Below are 19,581 nucleotides of genomic sequence, written 5' to 3' on the forward strand. Positions count from 1 at the left end.
CAATTAAAATAATACAAGAACAGTTTATCTTAGATAGAGACCTACATCTTATGAGAAAACTAACTCAATTATGATGGAAATATTCCAAATCTGATAGATTAAAGTACACTTGGAGGCGATCTTCTCTTTTCACCTGGTCTCGGCCATTAGGATGGTCCTGCGGCACTTTTGATCTTTAAAACGTGGTAGTATTTTTACCTTACTACCAGCTGATAAGAAGAAAATAAAGCCATTACAATTCTTTTGTTATATAACAAAAAGTTTTAATTAGATTTGTCGCAATGGTTTGGTTTAACCGATGAATCAAAAGTTTAACCGGATTCTTTTTTTCTAAATGCTTTTGTTCGAAAGATTAGTTTTGTATCGAAATATATCACCAAGGCACCAAACGTACCAAAATAAAAGAGGCCGGTGTATTTATTCTAAATAAAAAAATAACCTTCGAAATTACTTGATCTTCATTCCTTTTTCATTAAACACTCTTAATATGTAATAGAAAGATAAAAGATAAATGATTGGTACGATTGACGTCTTTCTCATTTGTATCATAGGCAAAATAAAAACACGTTCTCTTTTCTCACAGTATAAAACCCCAGAAAAAAAAGTAACCAACGAACGAGCATCTGAATATGATATTTCTATCGCTATCCCTTTTTCTGCCGTCATAATAAGTAAACCCCAGAAAAAAGAGCCAATCAATGTGTATGCTCTGGTGTGCGGGTAACTTATTCCTTAAATATTTTCCTTAAAATATCAACTTTAAAGTTAAGGTAGCATAGGAGGTATTTTAAAAGTTAAGGAGAAATTCGACTTACGGATTTCTATGAATAAGACTTAAGTTTTCCTTGTAGATAAAAGCAAAACTGTATGATTTTAAGGAACATTTTGAGTTAAGGGGAATTTTTTATTCACTTAAGATTCTTTATGAATACGGCCCCTGCACTCAAGTTCACGCACTGTTCATGCATATATTTACGATTCAACTCTGAAACATTTTCAACAGAAAGGTCCCCAAACTATGATACAAGATTTCGTTTTTGATAACCTTTGTAGTTTTGTTGCTATTTAAAATGTTGAAACTGATGTATTGAAAGCAGTGGTAGTATTAGTAGTGTAAGTAGAGCTAGAGTTCGCTCTTGATATATAGGAGCAGTGATAGTAGATTTAGCAGAAGTAGAGATGGTAATGTTAATTTTTGATACTTTCAGATTACTAATACCACCACAACCACCACAAGCATTACCACTACTATGACTACCACAACTTCCACAGCCAGTGTCATTTTCTGATGATGATCAATATACCGTAAAATGTGACTGGAGGGCAAATATTAATAATGACTTTAGTCACTCGCTAGGTGTGAGTTAAATACTGTTATTTCCTACTAGCCGTAAGAATACATACCTTTTCCGAAAAGTGATACAAATACAAAGCATACCGCTTACGAAGGCTGAACGTGAACTGTATACATTTTCTACCAACGTAAGGGCGTAATATTAGTTTCTGGCAGTGGTGTAATAAGTCTACAAGCCTTGCAGTGTTCTCAGTTATAGCAATAATAATAGCACAAATAAGAACAACTGAATATTTAAGTTTAGAATGAACAAAAAAGAAATCACTTGTAAGTATGCTTTTATCCTCAGCGCTATTAGTCACTTTGTAATCATTTGAGCGAAAAATTACCACAAGGGGAACTTTCGCTAAATGGTAATCGCATCATGTGTATTATGGAAGTGAATCATGGGCAGTACAAATGGTTAGATCACAGGACAATACCGGTCTCCTTCACGCGTGAAAACTGACCGCTTAACCAGCATGAAATATTTATCTTCCTTTATATATGTATATCAATATTTCACGTAATTACAAGATGTTTTCATATAGTTTCAGTTTTCACAAAGAGTTTTATTTTGCTAATTTGATACAACGGAGATTAAAGAAACCCCTGAAATGTAAAATCTGCAGTGGCTGTTGTGTGATTGACTAAACTAGCGTAGTGTTTGTTTATAGTTAGAATCAGTGTAATTTATAATCTTGTTAAATATATCTTCTTCGCTCAAATTGTCGTAACTTTTCAAACCCCAGTTCAAATATTTGTAAACCGGAAAACTTAGCTTATCTAAACACGTTCATTTTCCTTCAATATCTCAATCATATTGTTATTGAGAATAAAATAATGTGAGATTAATTACATTATATTAACCCATTAGAAAATACTTATATAATATCAATGAAAAAGAAATAATACACCTTATTCATTTAACTGAGAAACTATCTAGAGTTAACTTTGAACTGAATGTTTCAGACATACTTGCAAGTTATTTCTGCTCATCTAAAACAGGGTCTTTCAATTTCAAAGACCCGCCGTATATAGATATTCGGAAATCCTAGCCCGAGGGTGATCGGTTCCGTCATGCAGGAACGAGCCACAATGATTACTCAATCACTTACTTGGTAAAATAATATTGCAAAAGACATGGTTATTCCCAGAACATGCACTCTTGTCAATGAATTCAATGCACGTTTACCAATAAAGGCCGAAAAGGCCAGTGTAAAAGTCCATTTTAAGCACCAGTAACCATGATCCCAGTGTTGGACTGACAATAAAGGCTGTAGTAGGAAAGTGTAAACACCTGTGACTTATTCCAGTGATCCTTAACAGTTAACACCATCAAGAGTTAGAGTATCACCAAAAGTATCTACCTATTCAATATCGCTCACCTGATTATTGAGGCTCTCAATCAATATTGTTAGCAATGAATGAAAGGCAGACATTATGCATAAACTTAAACTGATATCATAAAATTCATATCTGCATCTGAAATAGTGCAAATGTTATACCTTTTTATGGGCTCACAGTGACCATTTTTTGACCTAAGATGACCAATATTCAAACTTGAACTGGAAATCATTCAAACAACCTTTCTGACCAATGTCAATGGTATTTGGTCTAAAATGTAACCTCTGGATTGATAACAAAGTTTTTCCACTTTTGGTCTGTGTGAACAAGATTTTGACCATTGATGAACCATGTTCAAAGCTGAGCTAGAAATCATCAAAACAAACTTTCTGACAATTTTTTTAGGATATTTAGGAGGAAAATATTACCTCTAGAATGTAATCAACATTTTTCCATAATTTAAGTTGTGTGACCTAGTTTTTGACCCCAGATTACCCACATTACCTAGAAACCATATACACAACCTTTCTGACTAATTTCCTGGATATTTCTAACTTTTTACTATATGTACATCATGAAAATTAATGCCCCGCGAGGCGGGGTCAATTTTGACCCCAGGGCTATAACTTAAATTTTTTGTAGAGTTTCATTAGATGATGCTACACACAAAATATCTAAGCTGTAGGCCTTGCACTTTCAGAGGAGAAGATATTTTAAGTTTTTACAATCTGTATAAAATGAAAATCGATGACCCCCAGAGCGGGGCTAATTTTGACCTCAGGGCTATAATGTGAACAATTTTTGTAGAGTTTCATTAGATGATGTTACAGACAAAATATCTAAGCTCTAGGCTTGCACTTTCAGAGAAATGTTTTTTAAGTTTTACTTTATACATAAAATAAAATCAATGACCCGCTGAGGCGGGGCCAATTTTGACCCCAGGGCTTTTATTTGAACAATTTGTGTAGAGTTTCAGGAGATGATGCTACACACATAATATCTAAGCTCTAGGCCATGCACTCTCAGAGAAGAAGGTTTTTAAAGATTTCATTTTAAAAATGTATTCTTGACCAGAACCATTTGAACAATTAAAGTAGAGCTTCATATTAGGAACATCCCAAAAAAATTCATCAAGTTTGGCCCAGTGGTTTCTGAGAAGTTGTTTGCATAAAGAGTCGATAACGGACGTGATGGACACCAGACAAATTGTGATTTCAGAACTTTGTGCTCAGGTGAGCTAAAAAGCAAGACAAAATCATGCTTCTTTGACATTGTTCTTCTCTCACTGGTATCGATCCACTGTGTGAAATTTGAATCAATTTCCTTCAAACTTTTCGACAAGCGATTAATATTTATAATGAAGGGAGATAATTCAACAAGAACTGTCCTCATAGCACTCTTTGAGGACACGTCGTGTTGAATTATCTCCCTTTATCATACTTACATTGATCGCCCCTGACCAGCATATTGTGCAGTTTGCATCAAAATCCTTCAATAATTTCCATGCTATGCTTTGGACAATAGTGATAGACAACCAAAAAGGAATTAAGGTACTGTTCTAAAACTACATGTACAATGCCAAAAGTGTGTATATTTGGCTTGTTGCACCACCTTGTGGTCCACCATCCTCTACAAGTTACATAAATCTTGCCAGAGGGCAAAGTTGGCCAAGCCCAGAGCAATTCAATTTATAAAGAATTATATAGAATAACACATTTAAATATGCATGTGACAAATTATTTGGACGACAAAAATGCCAAGAGCTAAGATATTTGGCATGTAGCATTATCATGAATAATCGGCAAGGTGTTTTGGATTGTGATTCTACAATTCTAATTGTTAGGTGTTAAGGGTAATACTGGTGCCTCATAATAATTAACAACATCCACCAAAAGGCCCTCTATAAATCAAAAGAAAGTTTAATAAAGCAAGTCTATATAATACTAGAACTCCGCGAGTCGGATGTGTCGCCTTGTGAACAATATAGTTTAGGAGAAATGGCCAGGACAAAAATGAAATTTGAAAATCAACAAAGGGCAATAACTCAAAAAATAAGAAATGCAGAGCAGCAGTTTCTGTGCACTGCGCTTCTTATCAATAAGATCTATCATCCTATTAAAGTTTCAAGTCTAAAGCTTTTATAATTTATGAGAAAAGGCCTGGACAAAAATAAAGTATGAAAATTAACAAAGGGCTATACTCAAAAAATAAGAAATGCAGAGTACCAGTTCTTAAGCACTGCACTTCTCCTTAATGAGATCTATCATCCTATGAAGTTTCAAGTCCATAGATTTTATATTTTAGGAGAAATGGCCCGGACAAAAATAAAGTATGAAAATTAACAAAGGGCAATAACTCAAAAAATAAGAAGTGCAGAGTACCGGTTCTTGTACACTGCACTTCGAGTCATTATAAGAAGCATGCATACCAAGTTTGAAGTCAATCCGACTTATAATGACTGACTTATGCTCCGGACAAGCTTAAAGGGACGCCGACAACGCCGACAAAAGTAACCCCTATATAGCGCCTTTTTCAAGGCGACACAATAAGTGACCACCAGGGGCAACTTTTGTAGATGTCTATAAGGCTATTGTCAGGTATTTAAGCTCAAGGCATTGTAGTTTCACACAATAAGACTTTCATGTGTTTGTTATATAAGTTATAAACTAAGTGACCCCAGAGACTGGGCCAGTTTTGACCTTAGGGGGCATGATTTCTATAACTTTTGTAACAGACTATAAGGTGATGGTACATGTAAAATATCAAAGCTTTAAAAAGTTTAAGCCTTTTGGTATTATGGTTTTAAAGAAAATTGGAAAAACTTCGTTATCATAAAAGTCTATGGGGTAAAATAAAGGACACATTGCCATCTGATAATCACAGATCTTGTAATGTTGTGCTCAGGTGAACTAAAAACAAACCCATCAAATTACATGTGCTTTTTATATCAAACTTACAGATGGTAAATAATAAACAATGTGTGATAACAACTTTTACCTTATGTTCTTCAAGTAAATATTGAATAATATCATAGTAATGTAAGACATATCATGAACACTGTCTGAAATGTGTATATTTCCTTATAAAATTTCACATGTGCTTTGTGCTGCTGAATATATCAAGAGTTCTCAATTTTTAACCAGATATATTCAACATTCATTAAGAGCAATTATCATCTATACATTGAACAGAAAAAGTCAGTTTCTCTGGGTTAAGAATGATATCAACTGATAAAATTAATCGCCTTTCATTTCATTAACTTTTAATACCCTTCACCACCAAATATATCTAATCATAAATCTTTCCTTTTCCAAACTGTTGCGTGTGCCACTGACCACTGGTTTTTATGTGCAGTTTCTCTGATAAAGAAAGGCATATTAACATCTTCGATGAGATCAAAATCTGGTCCAAGAGTTTTCTTCAGAGTATCAAACCCTGTAACCGGCCTCCCAGCTTCATCTTTGTAGCCTCCTAGCCATGTGCTCTGATAATATAAAATGATCAATTTCTATAGATGTCAAAATAAAATTGTTTTGTCATAATCTGCTTTTTCAGACATTTATGTTTTTCTTTTTCAATGGTGTGACATTTAAATTTCTTACAGTAATAATGCAGATACTGCAATGTTCAGATTACTGAATACTCAGAAAGCTGTAAGCATTATCTGAATAATCCAAACAAAATGCACCTTTCTATTGAATTTTAATACCTGCAGATGCAAATCACTTTGTTTATATATTCTGAGACAGATAGGTAATGGATTTAGTGTTCCATTGTCTTCTACATATGTTGACAAAAAATGTCACTGTTAAGATAGATAGATAGATAGTTTATTCACATAAGACGTGTACAAAATGCACATGGTCACAAAATACATACGTTCAAATATAATTAAACATCACGTAATCATCAAAGTTAACATTATTTAGTAGCAAAGTGTCATACAATGATAAAACTACATCTTTGGACTGCATTAACAAAACATGGAGAATGAAAAGAAATAAAGTAATATTACTAACAAGATAACATTTTTATAATTATGTCTGAAGATTCGGTTGATTTAATTCCCTGCGTTTAAATGCTTGTGCTATAAAATTTCCCAAATTTAACAAGACTTTTTTCTTTTTAGAACTTAATAAATCAATAAATTTGTACATGCTCGGATTTTTCACATAATATTTTGGTATGAATTTGTTTCTCAGGTCAGAATATTTTTTGCATGTGATTATAAAATGAAATTCATCTTCTATGTCATTACCGCAGAAATAACATAATCTTTCATTTCTTGGTTTTCGATTACGCCCATGTCTAAGAGATTCTATAAATAAATTATGCGACGACACGCGCAATCTAGTTATGCTATTACGTATTTTAAACGAATTTATTTTAATCAAGTAATCCGATATACCAAAGCTCGGTTTTAAATGTATGTACAAGGATTTCAGTATTTCATTTTTCTCAATATCTCCAAATAGTTTCTGTAAGGCACAATCCGTTACTGTTTTCTTGAACAAATTTACAAATAATTTGAAATTTATGTTTTCATGATTTACAAAAACAGAGCTAAAACCATAATCATCAAGCAGTTTTTTAACATGGAAAACCCAATTCTTTCTACCATTATAATACTGCGCCAATGAATGTGCATAAACTGATTTTAATAGCATATTATCCGTATTGATAATCTTGACCCAGTATTTAATAATATGTACAAAACGAAATACATATAAAGGATAGCGACCCAATTCTGCATATATAGCTGCGTTACTTGTCGATTGTTTTACACCAAGGATTGTTTTGCAAAACTGTAGATGAATACGCTCTAATTCACAAGACTTAGTAAACCCCCAAATAGGACAACCATAATTTAATATCGATCCTACGAATGCATCAAAAAGTTGCAATGAAATATCCGGACGAATGTTATATCTTTTGATATTATTTAACAATGTGTGCATCGCCCTAAGTGCTTTGCCTTTTAGACATTTTATATTTAAAGCGAAAGTACCAGTGTAATTCAACGTTATTCCCAAATAATTGAAATCATCAACAATTTCTAACTGTTCATCATTATAAATGAAATGTTCATTTCTTTTAACTGGCCCTCGTTTCCTAAAAACAACAACTTTGGTTTTTGCAGTGTCAAAAAGTGGTGTGAAATAAAGAGGTCATTTAATATACACAACTGAGAACAATACTGATTCTATCTGACTTGTACACAGCTGCAAAACCTATATCAGACTTGGCAAGCGCCTCGTCCAATATAGTTTTGACAACTGTGTATTCATCGAATAGCATTCAGTATTGTACTCAAAAATGTATAATAACCTCATAATAATTAAAAATCTTATAACATGAAAGACAATATTGCTTTTATACGAGGGTAGGTCAATATGTAATGCAATATGGTCAATGAATTGAACAAAAGAGCAAATATTTTATAATTTTCTATTTCAACCCTTTGAAATAATCTCCTATAGAAATACAAAGTTTCAGAAGATTAATCGAATTTTTAAATTCTGCCACATAGTTTCCTCTTTAGGTTTACCTTTCAATAACTGAAAAATGGCCGGCCCCAAGTCCATTTCTACGTTTGTAGTGATGACCTGCAAGATGTTTTTTCAGTCTAGGAAAGAGTCAAAAGTCAAAGGTGCTTAGCCTGGAGAATTTGATGGATGTTTAATACAGTCACTTGTTTTTCTTGAAAAAAAAAAACAACAACAAAAAGCAAAAACAGCAGCTCCTTTGTTTGCAGAAGCATTGTCAGGCAGAAAATACCAGTCGAAAGACAAACTTTATTGAAGTGTTTTTTTTAAATATTTTTCTTAACACAACATCTCTATTATTCTTGAATGTGATAGAACCGCCTCTAGAAACAGGAATTAAGACAACAGTTCCAAGGAATTGAAAAAAATAACAAACATAACTTTCTTGACACTTGTTAAATGTGAATAAAATCCTTAATCGGTTGACTGCACACATGATTATGGTATCATTTGAAAGCCAAAAAAGTGCTTTGAAACAAAGAAAAGTTTACAAAAACACAAGAATCGCAAGCTGTATTAGAAAATAGACTTCATATTGCATTACATATTGACCCACCCTCATACAAGAAGTTGCGCTCAAAACTTTTAACTAATATGTTTCACAGATGCTTACAATACATACATGTAGGTTGAGGATAACGTTACAAGGCTTAATAAAGTAAAGCCAAGTTAAACATAAACATACCTTATCAGTAAATTGTGTGAGCCATGTGTATGGTGAAGTAATGACAAGAATACCACCAGGTGCTACCAAACCTTGAAGACGATTCAAGAATTGAAATGGAGAGTGGAGACGACATATTAAGTTGGCAGCTAAAATACATCCAAATTTTCCCAAATTTGATGGTAGATTACATGCATCACCTTGGATAAATGTAGCTCGACTTCTATCCTGAAAATAAAAAGTTTAATCAACTATACAAAAAGATAGGGATATGCAACACAGTATACATTGTTATTACACTGAATATATTGTCATTGATAAGAAGAAATTGACCAAAAATTATTAATTTGTTAGACATCATGTCCTCAGATATGCTTATTAATTTGTTAGACATCATGTCCTCAGATATGCTTATTAATTTGTTAGACATCATGTCCTCAGATATGCTTATTAATTTGTTAGACATCATGTCCTCAGATATGCTTATTAATTTGTTAGACATCATGTCCTCAGATATGCTTAGTCAAATAACTTACATTTAATACATTTAAACCTTGACTAACATTGAAACCAGATATATACTTTAGGATGATGAATGTTTCACCAAATGGCCAATTAGTCAATAAATTCGGAGCCAAAATGAAAACACGAGGAACCTGATGATCCAACTAGCAACCCCTGATATACACATATACCCAGGTAATACTCTCTCTATTGAGCAGGCTTAGTTCCTGTCATTGGACTCTATTAGCTCCCTAAGTATATATAATCTGTATGGATATATGGACAAAAGTTCTTACTGAGTTGACAATATGGTGTTGTTTCTTTGCTCATCAAAAACCACATTGCAACCTTTAAGAAATGTTTTCACAAAAAAAAACAGTGCATGTACATATTGAAGAAATAATGTACCTACAAAATGTCAACTTTTACATAGGACTCTACCCTAACTGTCAAGTGAGTGCCCTTGAATGGACATCCAAGTGCATAACATAATACCTCTAAAACCATATATATAGGCATATAATTATAATGTGTAACATCAAAATTTAACAAGGCAGTTTCCTTATCACAAATATTCTTCAAAGACAGCCTTTTAGAAAATTAACTTTTAGTTTTTTCATCATAGAGGTACATTGTACATCTTCACCTAAACTGTCCAGTCTAAAACATTTTACTTTTACCACTGAAAAAAGAAACATGTGCACAAAAATATCCTAAAGAAATAAAGAAATATGCCCTTAAAAATTACACCTGGAATACACTTTAACATCTAATATGGAAGTAGTCTACAAGTATTCAAAAGAATATTTATTTACCAGAGATTTAGGAATAACTGCTTCTAGATGAGTGACTAGATCTCCTTCATCTTGAATGAAGTAAGGCATTTCCCCATTCTGTTTCAACGTATTACAGGCATCAATGAAAGCTTGACTATAATCTAGCCCTACAACATCTGCAAACTTCTGACAAAGCTCAAATGATGATCTTCCTACAGCACAGCCAATATCTAAGGCTCGAAGTGGTACAGAATCCTGTAAAATAAAATTTGAATTATTTAATTATTTCAAATCAATAATCACACAGATAGTGTCAAGTTAATTTGGTGTCATACTGTATATGAGCATTACTTGGAGATCATTACTGTCCATTAGAAAGTGAAAATCAGTACATTATTTCAGCAGATTTTCCATTTCAGGCACTAGCAAGAACTAGAATATCAGCAATTAGATTTTATACACAGGAAGATCATACCCACAGCAGTAATGAGCAAGTTTGAACTCTACAAAATCAAGTTTTGAACATTCATAATGCTCTCCTTTGTAAAGAAAGTAAAAATTACACAACATACATTTTTCCCTATTTTTTTGTTTTTTGTTTTTGTTTTTTTTGTTGCGTCTGAAATCACACTCTATTTGAAAGACCCTGAATACATGAGATGCAGGTTTGCTCTGGAAAAACATTTTCCTCTGACTATTAGACATGTCCATCAGACATCTAGATGATTTTGGATAGTTGATGTCTTTCTCAAACAGTTTGATAGTAAGTATGAAAAAAAGTCTGTAAAATGGGTTACTCTAAATGAATTAGTAATAGTATACTGAACTCTAGCTGTGACCTACATGTAGACCTTAGACCTAGAGACATGACACTATGTATTATGATTGTGAACATTTGTATCTTATATACATGTATACATGTAATTCCTCTGCTTACCTGTTGCCCTAACCTGACAGTACTCCCCCACATCTGAATGCAAATATGCCCTTGATGAGAATTTTGTAATTATGCAAGTTTTGTGATGTTGGGTAAATCATCTGAATCCAATTTCAACAATTTGAACCTAAAATATTGCCGTTCAGGCATAATTATATCAGGTGTCAAAATCTAGGACATCAATTATCCTGATAATGTTTGAGTTATTAACGTATAATGATATGATATGTTAACAAGTTCAGAACTACTTACATTTACTTTGAAATGTTTTAAACAAAGTTCTGCACAACGTTTGGGGAAATCTAGTGAATCTTTTGGTCCAAAATCATATTTTAGAATTTCCGAAGGAGAGCTATAATGAAAAACGAGATATTCATTCAACAGTTTTTGTGATTCATAAACATTATCTGTCTGTCTTCTTGTTCTCTCACTCCTTAATTTATATGTCGAATAAACTGCTATTCCAGCAGTGACACCAAATGCCCCAAACACGAAATACCTATGATCAATATTTAACCAAAGAGGCATCACTAATTTTTCCGTCAACTCAACCAGCTGCTTTTGTAAACAAAGGGGCAGGTAATCCACGGTATAATCCACGCTTGTTGTTGTTGTTGTTATGATGGTAGAACACCGCTATTTTTTTCATACGGTGTCGTAATATGTCATAGCGTCGCAAGTGTTTTACGGTAGCACGGAGGTGACATGTGTGTGTTTTTATTTATCTCGTGCGCACGAGATACTATGTCGTGCGCACGAGATAATTAAGTGGTGCTCACGAGATACCATATCGTGTCCACGAGTAACTGAGTCGTGCCCACGAGATAATTAAGTGGTGCGCACGAGATCGTGCGCACGAGGTACACACACACACATATATATATATATGAATTATATTTAAGCCAGAAAGAACGTACGTATGACACGCTTATAAATGTAAGTTGACAAAAACACATCCCTATCAGCATGCAATGGCTTAAATTGTTGTTCCAAGTGAGCTTTAAAATTATAGAATAAATTACATTAAATTGTCATTATGAAAATTGCGCAATTACATCTAAAAATGCAATACAAACAGTATTTTATTTCAAAAGCATTACATAAGTAAAGGGCATATATTAATTGTACCTTTGCATTAAAAATAAATGTAAAAAAAAAAACCCACAAAAACAAAAAAAAAACAACAGTTTTTTCCCTTTGCATTTGAGGTATCCAAGTACAGTTAAACCTGGGTAAAAGACCACCTCAGATTAAAGGACAACACGGTAAATAATGGCCACTCTTCAAAAACGATTCATTAATAAAATAGAACAGTGTATAACCTCCAAATAAAGACCACCTGTCTATAAATGTAATGTTTGGTCTCTCCTTTGGGTAGCCCTCTGTTCACAGGTTTGACTGTAAAATGATCGAAACAATACACTATATAATGTTACACTGTTCAACATGTAGATCTATATTAACTATATATTCACACCATTTCTATTGTTTTACTTTACTTTCTTCCGTTTGTTCGTACTGTTATGCTCGGGTAGATTTACAGATTATATTACTATTATTTTACTTCGTCAATTCTTAAATTCGTAAAATTCGGAATGCATTAGCAAGAATTTCTTATTTGTTATTCTGGTTTATGAAAACAATTATACAACAATGGTATGTTTCATATTATTCACATTATATTTTGGAGTGTTTGACAGGTCACACTATTGTATTATACTAGATTTTTTTAGAAATATAACTATTTCATCGACAATGATTTCAATTTTAAACAATTGTATAACTTTGAGTTTCTCGCAGGTGTTGTATGATTTATTCTACAGAAAAAAACCTTTTCAATGGATTTTTTTATTATCTAATTAATATCAATTAACTCAAATGTTTAATAAGTTCAAAGGATCTGTAATTTCTAAAATAGAGTTGCCAGGGTTAGAGTTTTATATTTTAAATGTTTCGACAGTACTCCTATATAAAATTTCAGTCTTAGAAATTTCATAATACTTGGTTACCAAAAAAGGCTTTATTTTATTGATGTTTTTAAACCGAAACCTTAATATTTTTTTACGTTACAAACATCATGTTTACGTAAATAACGTAAATAATTGACGTTGTAGCTGTATAGGTGTGTACACGGTACTGATGTTGCCTTTGAAATCATATCTAAGATGGTTACATGTGAATATAACCTTATATAACTCTAGAAAAAATATATCCTGTTTATATTATATAAAACACAGCATTTAGGACCTTTTTATATAATTTTATATAAATATAGTGAACATTTAACGGACCGTAGCCGAAGTCGAGTATGTAACCCCGCCCTGGTGGTCACTGTTTTGAAAGATCCCGTTGAATTTCAAAACAACGCATAATATGTTTAGTTCCACGCCAGAAGTGTCTGTTTTTGTGATGGAGGCATTTTTTTGGTCCCACAAAATAAATTCTCGGTGAAATGAAACAAGACAATGGTACAAGTCCATTATTTGTAAATGCAGATGAAACTTTGTATTTCCATTTGACGAAAATGTTATTAAAATGTTTTGCAAAAAAGAAAGACATTAAAATGGGTCCCGAAGTGTTAAGCAGATGTATATATATGTTTTTATCCCCTTGTATTTTCATTGTGGACTTGCAAAACAAATGTGGCATTCCGTTCATTCCATAGTAGTTCATCCTGGGAAGGGGGAAGGCCGGGGGACAGGACGTGAGGAATATGCCCACATAAACAAACACAACAAAACCGAGACTGTGATTTCAAACTGTTTGATTTTTAATGCTATCTCTCTCATGGAGATTTCCCGTTTTCAGATTTACAAACAAAATCAATTTCATTACATTTTTTGGGGGTGATGATCAGGACTCATATTTAATGAAAGAAGATTGTCAAGAAAGTATATTGAATGCATTTATGGTTCTTACAATCTATAAATCTAAATAAGGCATTTTTGAAATTGTGTTTGATTTTCGGATATTAACTGTAGAATGATTAGGCAAAGCATCTTCATGAAGATATCCAATATTGGTATATTTCAGGACTGATATTGCGTTGGTTGGGGTAAATATGAATTATTATCAGTCGTAATATTTTGGACTGTTACTTTCTTCAATGTTTGTCATATATTTTGGAATAACCATGAAGTTACTGGTTTCCTGCTTGCTTGTGTAATTTATACATTTGGGGTTATGTTTTCTGCTACACTGAACTTCACAATTGACGATGTCTAGGTCTACTGTCCCCTTATTACATATAATATCAAAACTGTATGCTGCCTCCTGTAGCCTTCGAAATCCAGTCATTGGCGGGTGAGAAAAGGGCCTGACAGAAATTATAGCTGAAAAAGTATAAAGTCAGGGCTATGTAACAAATGCTTTGTTAAGCTGTAACTGAACAGTACCATGTTGTTAATAATGCAAAGCTTATCATAGTAGTAAAGCCTCCTATAATGTTTTGATAAATGTTGCTTGTTGAGAAATAGTACGGACAAAGTTTTCAGGGCTGTCACACATACAGATGATGCACTCGAGATATGACCAGAAACTAGTTTTAAAAACTCGACAAATAAACAAATATGAAAAACAATGAATTTTGTTATGGTCTAGTCTTCAACTATGAGTATTGGTGATCAGACAACATGCATTTGAGCCGCATCATGACAAAACCAACATAGTGGGTTTGCGACCAGCATGGATCCAGACTGCGCGGATGCGCAGGCTGATCAGGATCCATGCAGTTCGCTATCAGTTTCTCTACTTGTAATAGGGTTTGTAAGCGAACAGCATGGAGCCTGATCAGACGACTTGCTGGTCGCAAACCCATTATGTTGGTTTTGTCATGACGCGGCTCATTTGCTCTAACAAATTAAACTATTACTGGTTTAATGTAAACATGACCATTCTGCATTCAGACTGAACAAACTGCTGCAAAAGGAAGCTCTTCGAATACTCATGGACTTACAGATCAAGAATATATAGGTAAATGATCTCGTTTAAGAAGTGACTTTATTAAAGCGTATTGGTCTTAATCAGTTTGTTGACCATATTCAAAATATAATAATGAAGTATGACTTCTCGCATAATCCTTGAAACCCGTGCATTTGTATTCAATTCCTACTTTTTTTCCAAAGGTACCAAATACACGTTGTCTTTCACTGTAAAATTTTGTTACTACACAAGCAAATAAATGTTTTATATGTAAACGTGCTGAAAAACAGGGTTACACGAAAGCGCGAGCAAAACTTGGAAATTCTGCTATTAATATTAAAGATATGCTATGCTCAAATTTGATATCGAAAATTGCTAAATAGTCTCTTTGTAATTGAATCTTTGTATTTCTGTAGGTTTAGATTATATTGAGGGGACAAAATATCATCTAGAAAAATATTTGCATTGTTTTTCAATTTTATAATACATATTGACCCATCATCATATTGTTCAATGTTTAATATAATGCTGATGAGGAGAATAGTGTGGCTCAGTGAGTGAAAACGTATTTTCCATAATTAGTTGACGATTCTGTTCAAAAACATTTTCATATATAAGTTAAGTTATTTAAAAGTAATCTGCAAACTCATTTATCACAAATTATGATTATAACTTATATGAAATTCATTTCAACTGTCTAGCTGACCAGGTTATGCCACAGCTAAATATAGACCTGTAGGCAGAATGAAAGCTGTGTAATAGAATTTATGTGAACTTTGAAGGTTTTTTCAGAATATATAACAAACACATTTTAAGCTGAAAAAATGGGGATAATCGAGTTGCCTGTCCCTGAGTTTAAAGATGTCTGTTTTTCCAAGAGAGATGATTCACAATTAAAGTTTGGTAGTCTTTATTTTCTGCTTTTCATGTATCTGACACATCCTTTCGGGTGAATGTGCAAAATTTCAAGAATTGGTTAAGAGCAGTTTTTCTTTCCTTTCTTTTCCTTTTTTTTTCGGTTAAAACTAAGCCAATTTTCTTTAATATGAATTGTTTCAGTCTTTTTATTTAAACTGAAAAATGTAATACAAATATTTAATGGAAAATACCATGAAATTACATGTGCAATGGATGAAATAAAATAATCATGACTCGATAGTAAAAGAAATGTTTGTAAGAAATTTCAGGGGCAGACTACTTTATTTTTTACACTTGGAATGTATTCAAGGTTCATGCAAAGTTTTAAGAAATTCTCTGAAACGGTTTAGCTTTCTGACCATATGTCTATAGATATGTCTATAGATATGAAACTAATACATGTATATGATTACTGTTTTACGGTATTTCACTGATTTGTAGAGTATAAAGAAGCGTTTAATCTGTTTGACAAGGATGAAAGTGGTACGATTACAACAGAAGAACTAGGCAAGGTGATGCGATCACTAGCACAGAATCCAACAGATCAGGAACTTAGAGATATGATTAATGAGGTGGATGTAGATGGTAAAACTCAGTAACGTGTATAACATAATATCTTTCAGCTACTTTCATGAAATTAACCAGCACAGTAAGACAACACTGTGGTAAATTATTACAGTAAAGCCATGCTTACTAACCGAAATAAACAAAATTTCATTAAACTGACACACTTGTAGTTATTATTAAAAGATAGGAGCAAAAATTATTGATATTGATAACATATATATGTGAAAAATCGACCAAGAACACTTTGGCAAGATCATATTTGAAATAAAAAAGTTGGTTTTGCTTTTAGTATTATTCAGCCAGATATAAATCAGGTCCGTCAACTAAGGTCAGAGTCGGTGACAAATGAATTTAACTATCTTGTCATGAAGATATTGTCCTGTCCAAGTATGAAAATACTAATAATACAGTCATAAATAAACAAATTATAACAAAATCAAGCAGAATTCTATTATTTATCTTTAAAGTGAAGGTCATTTATGAAGCAATATCCTTTTTGGAAGTCTTGTCTTTAAGGTTGTTGTTTCCAAGCATGAAGACTAACAAAGTTATAGCCAGTTGAAGCAAAAAATACCCCAAAAAAACAAGTAAAAAGCAAAAGACTGACCTGCAAGATAAAGGTCATTCTTGAGTCAAGGTTAAGTTCGGTTTGGTCTTCTTGAAGGTCTTGACGAAAGGCTGTTGTGTCCAATATAAATATAATCCATAAAAAATAACAAAATTATAGCAAGCTGTAGCAAAAAATAAGCAAAAATAAAAAAACAAAACTTAGAATGCAAAAAAAACTTTAGAGTCAATGTCAACTTCAGTCGATTTACTTGAAGATTTTGTCCAAAGGGTTATTGTATTGTAATTATAAAGATACTCCGTATAGAAATTGAAAAAGAATGTTACAAATTGCGGACGGTAATTGAAATGTCGGTATGATTCTACTAATGGCTTGATCTTTTTTTTTATTCGCTATAATCGAGCTGAAATATAATAAACATACTCTTTACCTTTTCATTAAAATACTGTTTTGTCCTTCGCAAATGATAAGCACACAGTCACTAGCTGAGGTTCTTTGAGTAAAATAAAAAGCATCTATTTATCTGTATTGTAAAATATATCACCTGTCACTATATATATATATAGTACTTTGATTTACAAAATAAATGGTTCGGCGTTCTGACGACAAACCTAATAATGCTTTGAAAATATTTTCAGACTCGCAAATAAATCTATATTCAATTATAGGTAATGGTGAAATAGATTTTTCTGAATTTGTGGAAATGATGTCCAAAAGAGCCCACAATCACCCCGATCCAGAGGCTGATCTTAGAGAGGCTTTTAAGGTTAGTGTTTTTAAATAAGAGTTCCGTCAATAATAAAGTTATAGCCAATTTGTTTTATTTATTTTTCAAAATTCAATAATTTGACCTACACGTCAAACGTTTTTTTTTAAATATCAAGGTCAGATTAAGTTTGAACTCCCTAGAGATGTTTTTCAGAGTGTTATTTAGTTCAAGTACGAAGACAATCCATTTATTTACCACTCGCTGCCACATTTTTATTATTATAATAATTCAATTATTAATTATTCGGATTATAATTCAAAAGTATTTGAGAACAAAGGATACACAAGAATGATAACTCTCGAAATTCTGTTAATCAGAGCAAGGGAACATTTACTCTTTATATTAACTTCTTTTTCTTGTTTAATGAATAGTATTTAAAATTATACTGGCTTTATAGGAAAAAGAATTTTAGGGGTTATTATATGTCGATGTTCTGTTCTGCGGTGTATTTGGCAGTATGCGACTGTTTCTTGTATTTCCCAGGTTTTTTTCTCTCTATTTTCCAGGTAACTATTTTTAATTGCCGATATCAATGGTATGTTACTTCCCATTGTAGCTACTTTACTTTTCCAATTATGCTAACAGGAAATTTTCTGTGATGCAATGTTTTGCTGAAAACAAGTGTCATGTTCTGCAAGTATATCGGGAAAAATACACGAGGTACATTGGAAAAATATGTACCATTGGAAGTGGAAAATGGTCTATGTTTATCTGTCAAATATTGTAAGAAACAACGAAAAATTAGCAAATACCAATGTTACTGTAAAGAAACCCTGCTTCGCGCGAAACAATACACGAATGTAAAGCATTTTACTCGTATTGCTTCGCATTATTCTTATTTTTTTGTGTAACATAAAACATGTTTTAGATAATTTTATGCTCCATATAAGTTTGTTTCAAATATTGAAAAATGTTACGAAAGATTAGCAGTGACCCAATGTTACGAATGTCACGTGATCACCCACCCTGGTCTGAGCTTTCTTTGTTAATGTTGTTATATTGAATTTATTAATCATCTATGAGCACAGTCTCGTATTTTATCATTTTAATTAAACTCGTTCAATTAATTAACGATAAACCACTGAGTTTGTTTCAACATGACAGGTTTTCGACAAGGATGGTGATGGGTTTATATGTGCTAAAGAACTTCGAGTAGTGATGACAAGTTTGGGAGAAAAACTCACAGATAAGGAAGTTGACGATATGCTCAAAGAGGCAGATATAAACGGGGATGGAAAAATAGATTTTGATGGTACATTTTTAACGCACAATGCAAATTTGCCTGAATTGTCTTTTTGAGGATTTCGTTCGTAGTGACATAAGTCAGGGCTAACAGATTATGCCAATACAATATAACTCTTAATGTTTGCAGATGAATGGTCAAGTTTTGGAAAATTATGGCATCCCTTTCTGAAAAGTAATAAGAGACTTAATTATTTATTTATCGAGTCAAAGTTATTATTTAATGTTATAAAAAGTATACCTAGATACTCTTATCTGCCATTTAGTTAGTAATAAAGAGTTCGTAAAAAATCGAGAATAATAATCATATACATATGTTTTTCTTACAGAATTTGCTGCTATGATGCGCTAGATGAAGGAATGGAAAGAACAGAAAAATTATGAGAATGTGTGTGTGTTGTTAAAAAAACATGTGTATAAGTTTTGTTCAGACTAAGTCCTAAACAGTAATACAAAACTCGGAACAAATGTTACATACTGGCTATAAGT

The 19,581-nt window shown here is 32.6% G+C and overlaps 2 protein-coding genes across 2 annotated transcripts; one reads left to right on the top strand and one right to left on the bottom strand.

The window, feature by feature from the left end:
- Window positions 1–5,609: 5,609 nt before the first annotated feature.
- On the bottom strand, window positions 5,610–11,705 carry LOC132759183 (uncharacterized). Its single transcript, XM_060750906.1, has 4 exons — window positions 11,360–11,705; window positions 10,210–10,425; window positions 8,912–9,118; window positions 5,610–6,164 (listed from the first exon to the last, which is right to left on the bottom strand). The coding sequence occupies exons 1-4, from the start codon at window positions 11,633–11,635 to the stop codon at window positions 5,973–5,975; spliced, it is 891 nt and encodes a 296-aa protein (XP_060606889.1). The 5' UTR covers window positions 11,636–11,705; the 3' UTR covers window positions 5,610–5,972.
- Window positions 11,706–12,604: 899 nt separating this feature from the next.
- On the top strand, window positions 12,605–19,528 carry LOC132759184 (calmodulin-beta-like). Its single transcript, XM_060750907.1, has 6 exons — window positions 12,605–12,763; window positions 15,013–15,079; window positions 16,388–16,531; window positions 17,750–17,847; window positions 18,955–19,102; window positions 19,422–19,528. Exons 1-6 carry the CDS (start codon window positions 12,761–12,763, stop codon window positions 19,442–19,444), a joined length of 483 nt encoding a protein of 160 aa, XP_060606890.1. The 5' UTR covers window positions 12,605–12,760; the 3' UTR covers window positions 19,445–19,528.
- The last annotated feature ends 53 nt before the right edge of the window (window positions 19,529–19,581 follow it).

The sequence above is a fragment of the Ruditapes philippinarum genome, unplaced genomic scaffold, assembly GCF_026571515.1.
Source record: "Ruditapes philippinarum isolate M1 unplaced genomic scaffold, ASM2657151v2 ctg132_1_1_1_1, whole genome shotgun sequence".
Lineage (NCBI taxonomy): Eukaryota > Metazoa > Mollusca > Bivalvia > Venerida > Veneridae > Ruditapes > Ruditapes philippinarum.

Coding starts and splice junctions, on each gene's coding strand:
- LOC132759183 (XM_060750906.1), bottom strand. CDS start 11,635: ATGCCTCTTTGGTTAAATATTGATCATAGGTATTTCGTGTTTGGGGCA. Junction 9,119..10,209: donor CAGTTATTCCTAAATCTCTG/GTAAATAAATAT, acceptor TTTTATTTTCAG/GATAGAAGTCGAGCTACATT. Junction 6,165..8,911: donor TCACACAATTTACTGATAAG/GTATGTTTATGT, acceptor TTATATTATCAG/AGCACATGGCTAGGAGGCTA.
- LOC132759184 (XM_060750907.1), top strand. Junction 15,080..16,387: donor TACAGATCAAGAATATATAG/GTAAATGATCTC, acceptor ACTGATTTGTAG/AGTATAAAGAAGCGTTTAAT. Junction 17,848..18,954: donor ATCTTAGAGAGGCTTTTAAG/GTTAGTGTTTTT, acceptor TCAACATGACAG/GTTTTCGACAAGGATGGTGA.